The sequence below is a fragment of the Hyperoodon ampullatus genome (genome assembly GCF_949752795.1).
Source record: "Hyperoodon ampullatus genome assembly, chromosome: 15".
NCBI classification, from domain to species: Eukaryota; Metazoa; Chordata; class Mammalia; order Artiodactyla; family Ziphiidae; genus Hyperoodon; species Hyperoodon ampullatus.
In genome coordinates, this window is record NC_136928.1 from 24765220 (window position 1) to 24785404 (window position 20185).

A 20185-nucleotide genomic window follows, 5' to 3' on the forward strand; every position below is an offset into this window, starting at 1 on the left:
GTTCTTTTCTGTCTTGTGGGATAATCTCATCTCAGGATCCTTGCCTGATGTTACCCCTGCAAAGACCCCAGTTCCAAATAAGGTCACCCTCACGGACACTAGGGCTGTGACTTGTGCACATCTTTGGGGATCAGAGTCCAACTCGCCATGCCACCCAGTACCCAGAGCAGAAAGATGGGACGCCACCTGGGGAGGGCAGGGGCGGCACGAGCAGTGTGTGGTGAGGGGACTCGGGGGACGATGCCCCTGGCAGGCTGATCTACGGGGCTCCCTAAGGATAGCCCAGCATCATCTTGCAGCCCAGAGCCCGCTGCTCGGCCCTCACCCAGCTCACCGCGCACCTGACACTTGGCAGGAACCTCCTGCAAGGGGGCCATCCCTCCGTCGTCTCGCAGAGTAGACCCTTGAAGCTTTGCGCGCCTCGGGTCAGGCAGGAGAGGCAGTGCTTTACATCCTGGTACCCTCTAGCTGCCCCTCTGTCCACTGCCAAAGGACCGATTTTCTTTAGCTTTCGGGGACACGGTTTCTAAATAAGCTGACGTGTTGTAACATGAAAGGTTTTGTCTGGATTTTTTCGGCCAAACGCAGGAGGAATGAATCCGAGTCCTGAGAATGAAGGCCGGCCACCCCACTGCCTCTTTCCGTGATGGACATGGCACCACGCTATCCGAGTCAGACGCGGGCCGAGCGGTTTCCTGAGCTGCTGTGGGAGGGACGGGGGTCGCTGGCTGCCAGGCCCCCTCTGGGCTGAAGGACGGCTACTAAACCCGGGCAGCGGAACCTGGGCCCGTGGAGGCCACAGAGTCAGGCAGCCGAGGGGGCCTGATGCCCAGACTCCACCCCGGCTGCTCCCTGCCCCTGGAGCCTGTGTCCACTCACTGTCTCCTCTTGTCTGTTTCCAGGACGCCTCGGCCGGATGCACCCCAGCGGCTGAACAGCAGGGCACGGCTCCCAAAGTCCAGCTGCCCCTCAACGTGTGAGCTGCCGTTTATGTTTTTGGGGTCCCAGCCTTCAGCGCCTCCCCCCACCACCCTGCTAGCGTGTCCACGTGGGGTTTTCTAGCGTGTCACCTGCTTGGTTCTGTGCAGCTCACAGGACTGCTGGTGGGGCCACCTGGCCAGCAGGCTGGTGGGCATCCGGTAAAAGCGGGGGGCGGGGGTCCAGATATTTGATGACACTTTCACTGGCCACCCAAGAAAGGGCCCCAGAGGCCCCTGAGAAGGTGGGCCCCGCGAGGCAGAGGGCGGCCAGAGCAGCCGATGTTACCAACTGTCCAGATGCAACTCTGTGTTTTAAGAGCCCACTGCCATCCAGTGCGCAGCAGCTGCATGTCATCCCCAAATCGAGCCAGATGAGCCGTTGCTAGGAAGTGAGATGCTTGTCTGTTTAGAGAATCCGCTCTTGTTAAATGACAGCTCCTAAAAGATGTGCCGTTAAAATCGTCATTTAAAGAGTGTTCCGAAGAATCACATTGCTGGCTGCTCTTTTGTTTGGCAATGAGTTCAGTTACTTGAATGACCGTTTAAGGTGGAGAATATGAATTTGGAAACAACGTGGCAAGGTAGGAAGTTCCCAAGGTCCAGTATGGCCAGAGGGACACTTAGAACCTGTGTAGTGGCAGAACAAAATGGATTTCAAGCGAACGATGCCTTTTGAAAATGCAGTTTGCCAGTCTTCAGAAGGATTCCTAGAAGGCGGTTACATCCGCTGGTACAGGTTCACCTTCTTCGAGCCCAAGCCAAACGCTTACCTCTATCTGGTGGCAGACAGGAATCCCTGAACATCCTGCTGTGACTGGGTGATTGCCGAAACCAGCTAAGACAAGGACATTGGGACCTACCTATCTTTTCATAGCTTCCTGAGGGGATGTAGGTTAGTAAGTGCTGTCTCGATGTCTTTAGGCAGAAATTCAGGCCTCACCAACACTGGACAGAAGGCACCGTCTTCCAACTTGGTCTGTGGATGAGTTCCAACGGCCTCCACTCAAATCTGGGGATGGGGCACCCGGGGAAGGATGGGCAGTGGTCTCGCTCATGAGAACTGGGTGCAGGACTCTACCTGAGGAAGCAGGCCTGGTCTATGGGAGATGGTGAGGCCTTACTGTAGTTCCCCGAGTGCAGGGCGGGACAGGAGAGCTCGTGAAGCATGAGGCCTGGGTGTCTCATCCTGGCGTCCCCAGCAAGATGCCTGGCATGCAGGCTCTCAGTGACTCTCACTTGTTCAGAGAGAGCCCGATCCTCCCCTCCTGGGTGCCGAGGGTCCTGGCGGCAGCCCAGAGCCCCTGCCCTTGTACACCAGGTCAGCCACCCAAGGAGGCCACTCTGCCTCAGAGACCCCGTTCCAGGAGTATCACTCCCTGTGAGTCATCAGCGCATCCTGGAGGCCTCAGCCACATGCGGACCTTCTGCATCACTAAGGGAGTTTAAGTTCGGTGCAGAGTTTGGAGGGACTTCTTTCTCCCCCTGCCCCCGCTCTGCCCTGGGGCGTGAGGGGGTCAGTGTGGTCCCCAGCCCCCTGCCAACTCCCTCCGCCTCACCCCCAGAGCATGGCTGTCCCTGTTTGGGTGGAGATTTTCATTTGGGTAACAGAAGGGAGTCAGATACATCTTTCGAAGGGTGATAAGCCTTTTGGCAGGAATGTGTCTGCTGGTCATGGTGGTCATCAGATGGACTGTGGCCAGCATGAGCGTAATGGACTACTGCAAGTTAATGCATGCGTTCTGTGGCTGTATGGTTTGAAATCAGAGACATCATACCTCCAGCTTTGTTCTTCTTTCTCAGGATTGCTTTGGCTATTCGATATCTTTTGTGATTCCATGCAAATTTTAGAATTATTTGTTCTAGTTCTATGCAAAATGCCATTGAAATTTTGATAGGGATTGCATTGAATCTGTAGATTGCCTTGGAGAGTATGGACATTGTAACAATACTAATTCTTCTAATCCATGAGCACAAAATATCTTTCCATTTTTTGTGTCTTCTTCAGTTTCTTTCATCAATGTCTTATAGGTTTCACTGTTTTCACCTCCTTGGTTAAATTTATTCCTAGATATTTTATTCTTTTTGATGCAATTGTACATGGGATTGTTTTCTTCATTTTTCTTTTGGATAGTCTGTTGCTAGATTTCTGTATATTAATTTCATATGCTGCAACTTTATAAAATTCATTGATGAGTTCTAGCAGTTTTTTGGTGGTATCTTCAGGATTTTCTTCCTTTGCAATGTGGATTCTTTTCCTTTTTCTTGTCTGATTGCTGTGACTAGGACTTCCAGTATTATTATTATTTTTTAGAATTGGGGTATAGTTGCTCTACAATGTTGTGTTAGTTTCTGCTGTACAATGAAGTGATTCAGCTCTATGTGTACATATATTCTCTCCCTCTTAGACCTCCCTGCCCCCCCCCGCCACCCCCCCCGCCATCCCACCCATCTAGGTCACCACAGAGCACCAAGCTGAGCTCCCTATGCTATACAGCAGGTTCCCACCAGCTCTCTGTTTTACACATGGCAGTGCACATATGTCAGTCCCAATCTCCCAGTTCATCCCACCACCCCTCCCTGTGTCCACACATCGGTTCTCTGTGTCTTCCAGTATTATGTTGAATAAAAGTGGCAAGAGTGGACATCCTTGTCTTGTTCCTGATCTTAGAGGAATTGCTTTCAGCTTTTCACTGTTGAGTGTGATGTTAGACGTGAGCTTATCATATATGGCTCTTATTACGTTGAGATATGTTCCCTCTGTATCCACTTTGTTGATAGTTTTTATCATAAGGGGATGTTGAATTTTGTCAAACGTTTTTTCAGTATCTACTGAGATGATCATATGGTTTTTATTCTTCAATTTGTTAATATGGTGTATCACATTGGTTGATTTGCAGATGTTAAAGCATCCTTGCATCCCTGGAGTAAATCCGCTTGGTCACAGTGTATGATCCTTTTAATGTATCAATATTTTTGAATTCGATTTGCTAATATTTTGTTGAAGATTTTTGCATCTATGTTTGTCAAGGATATTGGCCTGTAATTTTCTTTTTTTGTGGTGTACTTGTCTGGATTCAGTATCAGGGTAATGTTGACCTTGTAAAATGAGTTTGGTTACCCTCCTCTTTAATTTTTTTGGAAGAGTTTGAAAAGGACAGGTAGTAAGTCTTCTTTGAATATTATATGGAATTCATCAGTGAAGCCCTCTGGTCCTGGACTTTTGTTTCTTGGGAGAATTTTGATTACTAATTTATTCTCCTTACTAGTAATCAGTCTATTCAGATTTTCTATTTCTTCATGATTCAGTCTTGGAAGATTATATGTTTTTAGAAATTTTTCCATTTCTTCCAGGTTGTTGTTGGTGTATAATTGTTCTCAGCAGTCCCTTATGATCCTTTCTATTTCTTTGGTGTCAGTTGTAACTTCTTTTTTCATTTTTGATTTATTGGTTTGGGCCAGTTCTCTTTTTTTCCTGATAAGCCTAGTTAAAAGTTTGAGAATTTTGTTTATCTTTTCAAAGAACCAGGTCTTAGTTTCATTGATCATTTCTATTGTTTTTTTTAGTCTCTATTTCATTTATTTCTGCTCTGATATTTATTATTTCCTTCCTTCTACTAACACTGGGCTTTGTTTCTTCTTCTTTTTTCTAGTTCCTTTAAGTATAAGGTTGGATTATTTATTTGAGATTTTTCTTGCTTCCTGAGGTAGGCTCATATCCCTATAAACTTCCCTCTTAGAACTGCTTTTGCAGTGATCCATAGATTTTGGACCATTGTGGTTCTATTTTCATTTGTTTCTATTATTTTAAAATTTCTCCTTTGATTTTGTCAGTGGTCCATTCATGTTGTTTAATTTCCATGTTTTTGTGGTTTTCCCCAATTTTCCTTTTGATTGATTTCTGGTTTCACACAATTGTGGTCAGAGAAGATGCTTGATATGATTTCCACCTTCTTAAATTTATTGAGACCTGTTTTGTAAACTGGTGTGATTTAATCCTGGAGAATGTTCCATGTATGTTGAGAAGAATGTGTTTCTGCTGCTTTTGGATGGAATGTTCTGTATGTGTCCATTGAGTCCATTCTCCTCCTCAGTTTGGTGAGCATCGTTTTGGCCATTACTTTTAACCCTTTATCAGGTAGATTGCTTATCTCCATTTTGTTTCGTTCTTTTTCTGAGGTTTTATCTTGTTCTTTCAATTGGAACCTATTCTTCTGCCTCCTCATTTTGCCTGACTCTCTCTGTGTTTGCTTCTATGTATTAGGTAAATCAGCTCCTTCAGCTCCCAGTCTTGAAGGGGTGGCCTTATTAGGAGATGTCCTGTGGGCCCAGAGGTGCAATCCTTCCTGGCCACCAGAGTCAGGCACTCGAGGGTCCCCTGTGTGGGCTGTGTGCAGCCTCCCATTGTGGGGGTGCTGCAGCTACTGCTGAGGCATGCTGGTGGATGGAGCTGGCCTCCGAACGGCCGTGGGCCCAGCCGCAGCAGCTGCTGGGCACTGGTGGGCAGGGCTATTGCTCAGCTGACTGTGAGGCCTAGCCAAAGTGCAGGGTGGGCGGGGCTTCATCAGGGCACGCCCACTGACACTAACAGGTTAGATGGAGCATTCCAAAATTGCGCCCACCAGCCGGCATTAACAAGGTAGCCTGAGATCACGGATATGGCTCCTACCAGAGACTCAGTCCCCAGGGAGCATCCCACCTGGTTCCCGCCTCTCTGGCAGTTGCTTCAACGGCAGTGAGTGGCCTGTGAGCTGCTCAGTCTGGTATTCTTGCCCTGGTTTTTAGGTTGAGTGAGTCTGCACACTCACTCCCCTGAGAGCGGGGTTTCCATTCCCTGTGCTTCCGTAGTTTTCCTGGGTGTTCTCTGTTGGTTTTCAAAGCCAGGTGTTTTGGGGGCTGGTCTCTCTGAGCAGGACCTAGGGTTGGGGGCTGCGTGTGGAGCTTGAATCCCTCACTCCTCAGGGAAGAGACCCATCCCCTGTGGTCCCTCCTGACTGGATTGCGGTGGCTGGGGAGGGGTTTTCCTGGGCAAGTCCGTCTCTGCTTCCCCTGCCCGTCTCCACGCTGTCCTTCTACCCTTCGTGGTGGAGGCTCTGTTCAGCCAGTTTTCAGGTCCCTTTCCGAGGAAGTTGTCCCACGTGTGGTTGTGGACTTGCTGTGTCCGTGCGAAGAGGCGAGCTCGGGAACTTCCTGTGCTGAGCCCTCTCCTCAGCCGATCCTGCTGATTGAGGGTCAGCGAGCGGCACGTGTCGCGCTGACCTGAGCCCGTGCGGCCCTGGCAGCTAGAAGAGCAGGAGCAGCCTCTTCCCAGGAGGAATGGAAAAGAACCTTCCTTATTTCAGAAGAAATGAGCAGGCCGTCATATGGAGGCGGAAGGGTGTGAAGTTAATGACGGTGTTAAAGTTCTTTAATCACTGCTTGATTAGAGTCTTTAGACAATTAACAGCACGTGAAGATCTTCTATAGGAAAGAGCAAGTAATACAGTGAGTGACGGCTGTTCCCAGCTGGCTGCTGTTCCCACGGTGCCAGGCTCGGCGGTCACGGCTGCCACTGCCGGCCGAGGGCGCCGGGAAGGGGCCTGACATTCCCCCCGCCTCACACAGGCCTGCGTCTGCCTGGAGGAGGGGTCGCCTCTTCGATGGGCACGAGCGCCCCCTGCCGGCCACCGGGCTGTGGGGAAGAGGCGCTGGGATCCAGACGCCCCGACTCCTGCCTGAAATCAGTACTTTCAGTACCAACCTTGTGTGTGAATGCGCAGAGGCGAATCCCGGGCCTGCTCTGCACGTGACGCAGGACCCCCTGCGTCCTCCGTGGAGGCCTGTGCTGAGCTCAAAGCCTTTGGAAGGAGTGGAAAGGGAGGATGGGGCGCTGGGAACCACGCAGCTGCTGCCTGGTTCTCCCATTTCACACAGGCCCGGCTGGGGCCCCCAGGTTCCATGAGGATCGAGGATTGTCCTCCAGCTTTCCCAGGATGGCAGCACGCAGCTCTGGTGGGTGCGGCTGAAGGCACGGGGTGGGAAGGGGTGCAAAGGATGCACCCTACCCTGTGGCCGCACTCGGACCTGGATGGAGTGACCAGGCGCACGGCAGGGACCGCAGAGCTGCAGGCGTCGGGCTGGGAGCCGGCTGGTCCCTCCGGGGCGTTTTCTTGAGTCACAACAGGGGAAACAGATGCCACGTTCCCTGGCCAGCGCCGCCCCAGCGCAAGCTGCACGCAGATGTGCAGGCCCCTAGTGCAGGGGAATGCCCGTGGGGAGGTGGGGGGCAGAGGTGTTCCAGGTGAAGTCAGATTTGTTTACATTCCACCCCCCACCCCCCCGCCATGCACACTGAGAGGGTGAACTTGAAATATTGAGACCAGAGGAGGGATTACTCCTCAGAGAACAAATTTAAAATAAAGATGAAGACAGCAAGGGCATTAGTGCCCTGGTGCCACTCAGCACAGGCCCCCCACATGGAGCCCCCGCTCCCCGGCCTCGCCCCGCCCGGGCCTCTCCCCAGCCTCCCGCAGTGCCCCCCACCCCCGCCAGGTCCCTGGGGCCACGGAACCACCTGCCTCCAGCTCGCTGCTTCGTAAACACAGATTCTCCATCTTTTTTGAGCCTCAGTGTGCTCAGCTGTGAAATGGGCGGGTAGCCCAGCCTCAGAGCTCACGTGGGGCTTGGGCGAGACCATGACTAATGCCAGCTTCCTGCCCTGCACCCTCGTCCTGCCTCGGCCCATGGCACCGGAGGTTGGGTGGGGCTCTGCACGCTGCCCCATGGGCACAGCTGCCCGTCAACAGCTCCCCGTCAACAAGGTAGGGCAGAGTTCTGACTCTGATGACTTGGAGGAGGAGGGCGCCTCGTTCCCCCGGGGCTGAAGGCATCCTTGGAAGTAAGCCCCTCTCCCCCACGTGGTTAGTGCCCAAGGGGCACCAGAACCAGTACACATCCAAGAAATAAATAGCTGAAACTGGGAAGGAAACCTTGCTTCCCCCTGTTAGGCTCTGGGCGTCCCACGTGAGGAGGCGGGACGCAGAATAGATCCAGTCTGCCTGCAGACTCACTCAGGACGCGCCTCAGCAGAGCCCGTGGTCCTGGAGGCCGGCGCTCTGGCCCCTGCGGGGCCCACAGTTGGTCCAGGCCGGGCGAGTCGGCTGGTGGTTTCAGCCAGGTTCGCCTCAGTTGCCCGTTTTCTGCCTTTATGACTTCATCAGGAACGGTGGTGTGTTTCTCTAAAGTACCAGTGGGATTTTGAAAGAAGCCTCTTCTGATTTAAAGGCTTAATCCAGATGACTTGAGGCCCACGGTCTGAAGAATGCTCATTCTTGTGTGATGGGAAGATGCTGAGAAATCAACACAGACCTTGTTCCCTAATGGCTCGGGGATCCCAGAATGCTGAGAGAGACCATCACCTCGTCCCCGGAAACGTTGCTCTGTCGTCTGACGGCCGCTCCCCAGATCACAGACACACACAGGGCTCGTCGGCTCTTTGCCGAGGTCGCTGACAGTCACTTGCTTTGAAAACCTGAGTTGACTCCGCCGTGGAGGTGGGTGCTGGCGGATGCTGCGCCGGGGGTGGGGGGCCCGCCCTGGGCAGCTGAGACCCCCGAGCCTCACGCTCGCCACCCGGGGTCTGTCCTCTCCCAGCAGGGACGGCGCCCCCTCCCGCAGGAGCCCCCGTGTCCACAGCTCCACGCTCCACGGCAGGTGGCCCCTGAAGTCACCCAGTCCCAGGGGCTGGAAGGGTGGGTGGGGGCAAAGAAAGAGGCCACCTGCCGGGCAGTGGTGGAGGGACCCTGACCCTCCGGGGCTGCACGCCGGTGGGTATCCGTGTTAAGAGACGCCCTTTCAGCTCCCATGTGGGCCCCTCGTCCCTCCAGCCCTCCACCTCCCTCTGGACCTAGCTCCCTGTGGACCGACACCTGTGTCATCCATCCTCTGCTTCTGTTCGCCTCTTCCCTTTCCTTTCTGGAGGGCAGCCCCTCTGCCTTTCCTTCCGTCCTCCCGGGAGCACCTCCCAGGGCACCCCCTCCTCCTTCTGGTCCCAGCTGTGTGCTCGGACCCCAAATGAGGAAACTCAGAGCCTGCTTCCCCCACTTATCCTCATAGCCCAGCTTGTCCAGCAGAACTCGGGGCTGGATGAAACCGTTCCCAGTGCGCACACACGTACACACAACACACACACACAAGTACATGCATGCACAAACACATACATGTGCAAATACACACATGAACACGTGCATACATGCACATGCAGATACATACATACACATGGACACACGTCCACACACACACCCCTTTTTCTTCAACAGTCTTGATCTGAGTCTCAAAACCAGAGTCCCTATTTTATTCTTTCCATAAATGTTGATTGTGCATCTGCTTGGTGCAGACACTGTTCTAGACCCTGGGGTGGAGCATGAACAGAACACGCAAGTCTCCACCCCGTGGGGAGCACGCTGTGGGGGAGGGCAGGTGAGAGGGGAGAGCCCCAGGTGGAGGGGGCAGGTGCAAAGGTCCTGAGGCAGGAGTGTGCCTGTGTGTTCCGGGAGCACCTCAGTTTGCTGGGTCCCCTCAGCTGGACAGGCACACGCACGCTCTTCTGGGTGGATCCCTGGGTTCCCTCAGCAGCAGATGGACGCAGCCGCAGGGCAGCAGGTGGCCACCCGCCAGGATCCCAGCTGAGGACAAAAGATCTGCCCCAGAAAGACAAGCTGCCAGGACTCCTCACGGGAGAAGGGAACCTGCACTCTCCACACACACCCTCCTCAAGGTCGCCCGCCCTGCAGTCCCCTGGGGCAGGAGCCTGGGAAGAGGGGCCTCAGTCAGCAGGACTTCAGCCCACAGACCAGGGGTTCGGGAGAGGTTGCCCAAGTCATGACGCTTGCCCACGTGTCTCCCAGCTTGGCGTCCCCCTGGCCACTGTGGGTCACCGGCAGCAGAATCAGAAAGACTGTTCTCACACCACCGAGGGGCAGAGTGAGGCGGACGAGCGAGATCTGTGTTTCACTCTGTTTCCTTGAGAGCAGGTCTCACCCTTATTGGCTCGTAGCCCCCCAGGACCAGCCCGGCGGCCCTCCCCCCATCCCCTCTCCCATCCTGCCCCCCAGTGAGGCAGTCTGGGTGTGAACACAGTTTTCATGGGACTTTGGTTTATAGAGATTCCTCTTCGCCCTCCAAGAGGCCCCCGAGCAGCACACACGTGCACGCAGAAGGATGACACCCAGCTCTTTGCTGATTGCCTGGTGTCACGTGGCGGGTGTGAATCTTCACCCCAGACAAGGAGGTCCTCCCGATGGGGCCTCGTTCACCCTCCCTGAGGGCCTGAGTCTTTCCTCCTGTCACATTTGTCTCTAAGACCCAGTCCATCCTCTCACACCAGGGGAGCAGGGTAGTGGTGAGGCCAGGCCTTCGCCTAGCAGGGCAGGGGCACCCAACTGGCATGGGTTTTGTTTAGTTTATCTCATTTTACTGAATTTTACAGCCGGGACGTCTGTGCTCTGCGGGGCTCTCCGCCTGTTCTAGCCTCTTCCTCCCAAGGCCCCTCTGAGCCAGGAGGCCTCCCTTCTCCTCGCCTCACCCCAGTGAGTTGTGTCCCATCTCTGCGTCACCTGCTAAGAAGGGCCTCCAGGGTCAGGAGGGTGCTCTGGGGGTTGGTGAGCTCCTGTCTCCAGGAGCCCGCCCGGGAGGGGCAGTGTGCCCACCAGGCACGTCCTGGTAGGCGGCCCAGGAGATGACACTTCTTAAAAATGCAGCTTGGGACTTCCCTGTCGGTCCAGTGGTCAAGACTACGTGCTTCTATTGCGGGGGGTGTGGGTTCGATCCCTAGTCGGGGACCGACGATCCCACATGTTGCATGGTGCGGCCAAAACAAATGTCTTTAAATGCATCTGGTTCCCTGTTGGAGTGAAAGCCCCGCCACTTTTCCTGCCCAGATCGCGTGAGCAGTGTATTTGCCTGAAACCACTCTCTCGTTAGGTCAAACTCACCCGGTCCACAAGGCCCCAAGGTAGCAGAGCGCTTACGGCTGGTGCCTGAGGGCGCAGCTTCTAAGCCCTAGGCCAGGGCTCACACCACTAAATTGTTCCAAAAGGCTTAAAAGAATAGCAAAATGTCAATTAGCCACAGATCTAAGGAATCCCTAACTGGGCCGCCTTTTCTTTAAAAGGGCCCCTGAGTCTCTTCTAGCTTAGATGGATGGGTAAGCAGGCAGGTGAGATGAAACGAGGAAAACCAGCCCGGGGCTGCATAGCTCACCCCTGTTTTCCCGAAGGCTCTCTCTTGCCCAGAGCGTCAGGCATGAAGCAGAGAGAAGAGAATGAAGCCGGGGCCCACAGAGCTGGCGCCACAATCTGGTCTGGCAGGTCCTCCAGGGCCTTGGGCGAGTCGTGTGGCTGCCGTACGCTCCGCCGGCCAGCTCAGCGCAGGGTGTGGGGGCCGGCCGTGGCTGCTGGGTCACCAGGGGAGCTCGGTCCCTTCCCTGCCCGCCCCTCCTGGTAGCTGATCCCGGCTGCGCCCCCTCACCGGCCTGCCTCTCCTGCCGCAGGTACCTGGCGCTCTACGCCTACAAGCCCCAGAAGAGCGATGAGCTGGAGCTGCGCAAGGGCGACACGTACCGCGTGCTGGAGAAGTGTCGGGACGGCTGGTTCAAGGGCACAGCCCTGCGGACGGGGCTCTCGGGCGTGTTCCCAGGGAACTACGTGACGCCCATCTCCAGGTGAGGCGCTCCCGCGAGGAGCAGAGCCTCGAGCGGCAGCTCCACGCGGGGGCGTGCATTCCAGGGCGGGACCTCGTGGGCACGCGGGCATGTGTGAATGCGTGTGCGTGTGTGCACATGTGAGTACAGTGGGGGTGTGTGCGAGAAGCACATGCCATTCACACACGTGAAGGCAAGATTACATATTCCCAGAAGTTAACCATTATTATTGAGCGGAGCATTGTGGGTGATTAATTTCTTTTCTTCCTTGTGATTTCCTGTTTTTTACAAGTTTACTGATAATTTTTATAACCTAGGAAAAGCAAGTTTAAAAATTCGCTAGAGATGACCCAGGGTTGTCAGATGTTTCCACGGAGGGGAGCGTCCACTGCAGGGTGGAACCCTGGATTACCCAGCCCTGGTTCACAGCCCAGGACATGCAGGTCCACTGGAAGCTCGCCCCCGGGCCTCTGCTGTCTTTGGAACAAGACTTCCAGGAAGACAAGTGAACAATGCCTAAACCTGCTCTGACGCCAGACCGACTTGCACCTTAGAAGCCGCGGGGAGGGGAGCCACGTCACCCACGGTCCCTCCCGGAAAGGCCCGTGGCCTTTGCGAGCCCGTGGCCGCGTGGCCCTGGACGAGGAGGCCCTTCTCCCCACAGCTGCTCCGCAGAGGCTCTGCTTCCCCGGGGCCCTCCCACATGGCCCCAGACCCCGGCGGCAGTGCCTGCCCTCCCCCACATGTGGCTCTGGGACTGAGATCCTGAAGGGAGAGAAGGGACGTTTTCCCAGCTCTTAGACAAATGGAAGGCACTTGATCCCTGAAACTGGACCCCAGGAGCTTCCCAGCCCAGACCCACATGCTCAGAGCTGGTGCATGGCTCAGCGCCGGCATGTGCAGGACAGACCATCAGAGCCCGTCTCAGGGTCCTGTGCTCCTTTGTGTTCCTGGGCTGTCGACACCGGCTTCATCTGGAAAGTATGGGGCGAAACCGCAAGTTCCCTGGCGTCCCTCAGGAGCACAGGGCTTGTCTGCACCCTTTCCTGGAGGCCCCAGAGCCAGGAAGCTGTGTCCAGAGGGAGACGGGTCCTGCTTCCTGCTGCCTGCCGCCTGCCAGATGCGTCCAAACCCATTCCTTCTGCACGTGTTGGGGACACACAGCTGTTTGTTAGACTAAATCAAGGCAGTGGCTCTGGAACAAAATATCTGATTAGCATCATTTCTCTGTTTCTTAGGGTTCTCTTGCTGTTTCTCAAATATTCGCATCGAGAGACCATGCCGCTGTAAAGGGAGCTCTGCTGCCAGCCTGAGCTCTGGGCATTGCATGCCTGCAGGTGTTCTCTTGGTGGTGCTTCAGGATTTGTCCCTGGACCACGTGGCCTCCGTCTCTCAGGGCCTTCAGTGACCTGTGTGGCATGGTTGCATCTGTGCCCTCCCCTGACTTCATTCTGCTTATTTTCTCAGGGTTCCTGTAGGCGGGGCTGGGCCACCCCGGAATAATGCAGTCGGAGGGTCTCCGCTGGCCAAGGGGATGGCCACAACCCTTCACCCAGGCGGTGGGAGTCTGAGTAGCCCGGCCACAGCCCTGAGGCCGGCCCTCCCCCTCACCATGGCCCAGGCTCCGGCCCAGCACCAGGCAGTCTCACCCGCACTGAGCAGTTGTCTGCGGCACTCAGTTCAGCCGGCAGCCAGCCAAGCCCGGAGCGCCGCCCCCCCCGGTATGTAGCAGGCTCCCATGGGCCTCATTCTGCTGGAAAATTTGAGGAGGGTGGTCTCAGGGTCAGAAGTCACGAGCAAACTTTTGGCCCAGGTCTCGAGCAGCCCATGGAGGGGCCCGTCCTAACCATGAACTTCTGCTAATCTTGGGGGATGTGTTCACTTAATCATGTTGGCCTGTTCTGGCAGCTGGAATGGATTAGAGAATTCACAGGTGTTTATACACTTCATGTAGCCAGAGGGCTGGGTGGACCAGTGAGGTTACCTTGGCGCCTCTGGGCACCCTCGTCAGCCACTGTGGGTCACCTACATCCAAGTGCCAGGTGCTAAGGGGGTCTCCCGATTAGGCTGCACCCCCAGGACAGAGCTGGTAATGAGACAGATGCAGAGGGTCCCTTCCTGAAATGCTTTGAGGCTGGATGGAGTGATGGCTATTAACTCTTCACCTTCACGCAGCTTCACCAATAGCCAGACTGACTGGAATTCAGGAGAATCCAGGTCGCTCCCAGTGTAGTGTGAGATGACGGAAAGTGTGGTGTGGATCGTGAAGGCGTGAAGAGGGGTTAGCACATCTTGCTTGGAAGCTTGGCAGTGAGCTAAGAGGAGCTGCTAAGCGTGGCTCACGTGATGCTCCTGGGAGCCAGGCCAGTAACTTTCCGACACGCGGAACCAGTAACATTGTCACCGTGTAGTGACAAGGGACCCAGAACAGGAGAATGTACCGCTGAATTTCACTTAAATGACACAATTCCTTTTCTCACCCCAACCTTATTCTCAGAAATCATCTCTCTTCTTCTCAAAGTAAGGCTTAAAGGACAAAAATTGTAAATTCTTTAGAGCAGCCAAGTACACTGTTTTCTAGACTCTGGCCAGCCAGAGACGGCCCGCTGGGGGTCTCCAGAAAGCATCTCCTCGGTGTGAGAAGCCCACACAACACTCAGCATGGTGGGTCCACAGTCCCTCCCAGTCGCGGCCGAGGGACACGACGGGGGCGGGTGTCCGGGCGCCCCCCGCCCCCCATTGTCGGGGAAGCATTGCTGAGCACTGGCGGGGAGCCCAGCGTTTCAGAGTCGGCCCTGCTCTCAGCCCTGGGACTGGCCCTCAGGGCAGTGGGGCCGGCGGCGGGGGGGGCGCTTGTGACGAGGCTGGTGAGGGGTCAGTCCCAGGCGGAGCTGCCTGTAGCACCCAGGCAGGGGGAAGGGAACAAAGGTGCAGAAGTGGGAGAAGCGCGTCCTTGTCCTCCAGCTGGAGCGGTTCAGCGAGGGCAGCGAGCAGGGCGGGTTGAAGGCCCGAGGGGCAGCAGGGGGCCTGTGCTGGGGCCCCTCCTGCCGGGATGGTGTACGAGGACGTGCCCCCGGCGGGTGTGGCGCATGCTCAGCGCAGCTGCCGGTACCGTCCTGTCAGAGGACAGCCCTGGAGCGAGCAGGGCACGGAGTCAACAAGGCGAATGTGACTCATTACCAGCGGTCAGGGCCGAACTCTGGTCCAGGCCGTGGGAACGCCCAGGGCTTCTGAACAAGAGGGTGATGCTTTACCAGACGTCCCTGGGCACAGTGGGGAGGAAGAGTTGGCTTGGGGACTGGCGAGGTGCTGCTGTCCAGGTGAGAGGTGACAGTGGCCTGGCCCCAGGGATGGGGTTGCAGAACTGGGACAAAATAATGAGCTATTATGGGGCACAGGGGCTGCATGGAAGAGCTGGGAGGGGCAGGGCTGCAGTGCAGTTTGCCGGTGTCTGGACTGGCTGCCCTGGAGAACAGCGAAGCCGTCCCCTGACCTAGAGGCGACCAGAGGGGTCTGGTTTACGGGGGAAGGTATGGCCTGTGGCTTTGAGGGGTGTAGTGGGTGCTGGTCCACTGTGGCCCTGGCTGACCTGGACCAGCCTCCAGATGTGGGGCTCCTGTCTGTGTGTGAATCCCCCCTCGCCACGGTAGGGGGCAGTGCTGCTCGTCCACGCCTGGCGGGTGAGGTGCTGGCACCGGCCTGGACTCTGGACAGACATCCTGAATGTGACTCCCTTTCAGAGGACAAAACTTGAGGGGCCCCTGGATCCCTTTTGGGGGTGAAGGTGGTGGTGAAACACCCAGCTTTTCAGGGGACCAGAGTGGACTTCCTGTGCCCAGTGTGCCATCATAGTGGGTACTGGGTGGACTTCCTGTGCCCAGTGCCCGGTCATAGTGGGTGCAGGGTGGACTTCCTGTGCCCAGTACCCGGTCATAGTGGGTACAGGGTGGACTTCCTGTGCCCAGTGCCCGGTCATAGTGGGTGCAGGGTGGACTTCCTGTGCCCAGTGTGCGGTCATAGTGGGTGCAGGGTGGACCTCCTGTGCCCAGTGCCCGGTCATAGTGGGTGCAGGGTGGACTTCCTGTGCCCAGTGTGCCATCATAGTGGGTACAGGGTGGACTTCCTGTGCCCAGTGTGCCATCATAGTGGGTGCAGGGTGGACTTCCTGTGCCTAGTGTGCCGTCATAGTGGGTGCAGGGTGGACTTCCTGTGCCCAGTGCCTGGTCATAGTGGGTGCAGGGTGGACTTCCTTTGAGCAGTGCCCAGTCATAGTGGGTGCAGGGTGGACTTCCTGTGCCCAGTGCCTGGTCATGGTGCAGGGCGGACTTCCTGTGCCCAGTGCCTGGTCATAGTGGGTGCAGGGTGGACTTCCTGTGCCCAGTGCCTGGTCATAATGGGTGCAGGGTAGACTTCCTGTGCCCAGTACCCAGGGTGGACTTGCTGTGCCCAGTGTACTGTCATGGTGCAGGGTGGACTTCCTGTGCCCAGTGCCTGGTCATAGTGGGTGCAGGGTGGACTTCCTTTGAGCAGTGCCCAGTCATAGTGGGTACAGAGTGGACTTCCTGTGCCCAGTGCCTGGTCATGGTGCAGGGCGGACTTCCTGTGCCCAGTGCCTGGTCATAATGGGTGCAGGGTAGACTTCCTGTGCCCAGTACCCAGGGTGGACTTCCTGTGCCCAGTGCCCAGTCATAGTGGGTGCAGGGTGGACTTCCTGTGCCCAGTGCCCGGTCATGGTGCAGGGTGGACTTCCTGTGCCCAGTGCCCGGTCATAGTGGGTACAGGGTGGACTTCCTGTGCCCAGTGCCCGGTCATAGTGGGTGCAGGGTGGACTTCCTGTGCCCAGTGCACTGTCATGGTGCAGGGTGGACTTCCTGTGCCCAGTGCCTGGTCATCCATGGGTACAGGGTGGACTTCCGGTGCCCAGTGCCCGGTCACCCGTGGGTGCAGGGCCGACTTCTGGCGCCTGGTGTTCAGCCTCGTGCTGGGTGGCGTTCCCAAACAGCAGCAGTGGGATGTGTACCAAGGAAGCCTCGTGGGTGGGCTTGGCACTGCCCTGGTGTAGAGCCTCCAGGACTGACTCTGCCATCCCAGGGACCCTGTAAATGCCTATAGTCCTTCATATATGGGTTTTTGTTGTTGTTGTTTTGCTTAAATTAATGAAAAGTAAGGTCTGTTCTTGCAACTGGCCTCTGGGGCCCTGGGGAAGAACCAGTTCTCTGTCCTAAAAGAGTCTGCAGGAGTATTATCTGTGCCAGACCTCTTGCCCCAGCCGTTACCTTCCAGCTGGCCCTGGCTTAGAGCAGCTGATGCTGTTTATTTTAGCCTCTGGCTGCGATGCAGCCACTGAGCGCCTAGTGATCAAGTGAGCCCGGGAGCTCCCTGACTGCTGCTCCACGACTGGTGAGACGTGCACCGAGATGCTGGTCTCCTAGGCCCTGGGAGCACCCGAGCAGGTTCTGGGCAGCCCGCGTCCCAAGCCAGGTCTCTTCTGCCTGTGAACCTCTCATCCACTCACCCAGCCCGCCTCACGCATTTCCCTGTGCCTGGTGACCCCGAGAGGACAGGGTGTGCCTCCAGCATGGCCGCCCTGGCTCTGCACCAGGTGCCCTGCGGTGGCCTTTCCGTGCCCCGCCATGGCAGCACCCTCCCCAATTCAAAGCAGAACGTGACCTGCCCGTCTCATTTATGGAACGGAATGAGAGCAGAATGAAAGAAATTGGCACGGCCAGGCCAGAACAACACTGCGTCTCTGTCCTCGATCACCATGGTAACCACCACGGGTGACAGGCATACTCTTCCATCTGTTTAATCTTACGTGTGGGAAGAGCGAGGCGCAGGATGGTTTGACGGCTTCGCCAGCGCGTTCCAGCCCAGGGCTTGTCCCCATGCTTGTGCTGCCACGGCCAGGCTACGGGAGGCTCCCCCGCATCATTTCAGTAATTAAATGCCACGGAGTTCCCACGGCACTTTCCACTTCACTCTGCATCTAGAGGGCGAGGACCCACTGGTGACAGCACAGGCAGTGGATTGCTCACTGCAGTGATTGCCCATTTCCACAAACCCCAGCCCAGGCACCTGAGAGGCCCTCATCAGTGTTCTCAGCCCAAGCCAAAGTCAGGCAGTTGGACAAAGGCCTGACTGCACTGGCCATGGCACCGGGGGGCAAGAGCCCTGTGTGGCCATTCACTCATCAGCAAAAAGCACTGGAAGAGAGCTGGGTACCTGGGGCCTCTGCCGGGGTCCAGACATACAGAGAAGAACCAGAAACCCGTTTCTACCCCCACTCAGAGAGGAGGACGAGGAGACACACGCTTACAGTGGAATTTGAAAAGCGCTGGGGTGGAGGCCTGGCGGGTACTAAGGTGCATGGAGTGGGAGGGGTACCTCACTCGGACCAGGGAGGAAATGGGAGCGGCTGCAGAGGGGCCTGGGAACCTTCCTCGAGAGGTGATGCTGCCTTGCTTCCTAAAGGACTGCTAGGAAGTTTGTGGGCCGACAAAGCAGAAAGGGAGTCCAGCAGAGGGACGAGCGGGCGGAGAGGGGAGAGGAGAGAGACCGTGGTTTCTACATGGGGTGACTTGACCTAATTTGATGTGACTGAGACGGAGGTAGGAAGGAGAAGCTGCGTGTTGGTGACGGTTCTCTGCAGAGGCAAAGTTACTTTAGGTCTTAAAACGGTGGAGCTGAGCGTGCAGGGGTGGAGTGAGGTGGAGCGCGGGAGGGGCTCGGAGCCAGCTGAGGGCTGGGGCCTGAGTACGCAAGCAGCGGGCCCAGTGCGGGAGGGAGCAGAACAGGACGGCTCTCTTCCACTGTGTCAGGGAACCTCAGTTTTTATCCTGAGGGCAGCAGGGCTCCTGAAGGGTTTTAAATAATAGATGTAGTCAGATTTTTGTATCCAAAGGATAAAGCTAGATTTCTGCTTACGGCTAGGATAAAGTAATGAGGTCAGGATTTACCCTCCCACCAGAAACAACTGAAGAAACAGACAAATATATAAAACAGTGGTTTGTGAGACACTAGATACTAGAAAACTAAGGACAGTGATCCACGATAGACGAGAACAAAGAGGAGGATCCCAGCTCACTGCCTGGAGAGAAGGCCAGGCATTGGCATGGGGAGGGTGGCAAAGGGGAGCCCAGCAGGTGCCCTGGAGGGGGTGGTGCGGAGATGAGGGTCTGGGTGACCAAGCCCCAGTGGGGAGGGGTCTGCACAGAGAGAAAAGCCCAGCGGGTACAGAGCATCCCTGGACCAGGACGCTGAGAACTAATAGGCAGGTGTGTGTGAGGAACGCATGGAGCCAGGAGCACGGTGACAGGAAGGGTCCTCACTCTCAGTGTCCGCAGATATGCAGCTGGAACATGCCTGTTCCCGCCAGCCGGCTCCCAGGGCACCGGGCCGTCCGTGCAGAGGGGCCTCGCCTGGTAGTGGCAGCACCGCTCTCGTCCCACCTGTGTCTGATGGCAATAAAGAAGCACTGGGCATGGGGAGGAGCAGGAAAACATGCCCCACAGCGACGAGATCAACCAACCAGTCAATCAAAGCTGACTCAGAACTGACACAGATGTTTGAATTAGCAGACAAAGATATTAAAACAGATGTTATAATTGCATTCAGTATGCTCAGAAAGGTAACTAGAAACATGGAAGATACTTTAAAGACCAAAATCAAACTTTAAGAAATAACTACACTGTGTGAGATCAAGAATACACTGGATGGCATTAATGGCAGGTTAGACGTTGCTAAGAAAATATTAGTGAACTTGAAGATATAGCGATAGAAACTATGAAAAATGAAACAGAGATAAAAGAGGATTTTTTTAAATTAAAAGAGCATCAGTGAGCAATGGGGCAACTTCAAGTGGCCAAATATATTTTTAACTGGAGTCCCCAAACTAAAGGAGAAAAGGGTGGGACAGAAAGATTATTTAAAGAAATAATGACCAAAATTGTTCTAAATTTGATGAAAACTATGAATTCACAGATCAGTGACAGTTGGCGAATCCCAAGCACAAGGAATATGGAGAAAACTACACCAAGGCAAATTATCATCAAATCGTTCACAATCTGTGATGAAGAAAACCTTAAAGGTAGCAAGAGAAAAAAAATACATGTGAAGTAGGAAAAAATAAGGATGAAGGTAGATTTCTTGTCAGGAATACTGCAAGTGAGAAGACAGTAGGAAGCTAAATAAATCATGAAAGAAATGAATCTGTCAAGTTAGGATTCTATACGCAGTAAAAGTATCTTTCATAAATGAAAGTGGGACTTCCCTGGTGGTCCAGTGGTTAAGAATCTGCCTTCCAATACAGGGGACACGGGTTCGATCCCTAGTTGGGGAACTAAGATCCCACATGCCGAGGGGCAACTAAGCCTGTGTGCCACAACTAGAGAAGCCTGCGTGCCACAACTAGAGAAGCCTGCGTGCCGTAACGAAGACCCAGTGCAGCCAAAAAAAAAAAAAAAATCTCTCATAAATGAAAGCAAAATAAAGAGTCATTCAGACACAGTAAAGCTAACAGATTTCATCACCA

General features: G+C 55.2%; 1 protein-coding gene across 1 annotated transcript in view; it reads left to right on the forward strand.

Moving 5' to 3' along the window:
- Window positions 1–20185, forward strand: part of SH3RF3 (SH3 domain containing ring finger 3) — a gene marked incomplete at both ends in the record, with an annotated part of 210206 nt that overhangs the window by 143057 nt on the left and 46964 nt on the right. The window contains 3 exons of the mRNA XM_079721489.1: window positions 903–976; window positions 11506–11676; window positions 13123–13376. Of these exons, the coding sequence (XP_079577615.1) occupies window positions 903–976; window positions 11506–11676; window positions 13123–13376 (499 nt within the window). The remainder of the gene's footprint in view (window positions 1–902; window positions 977–11505; window positions 11677–13122; window positions 13377–20185) is intronic.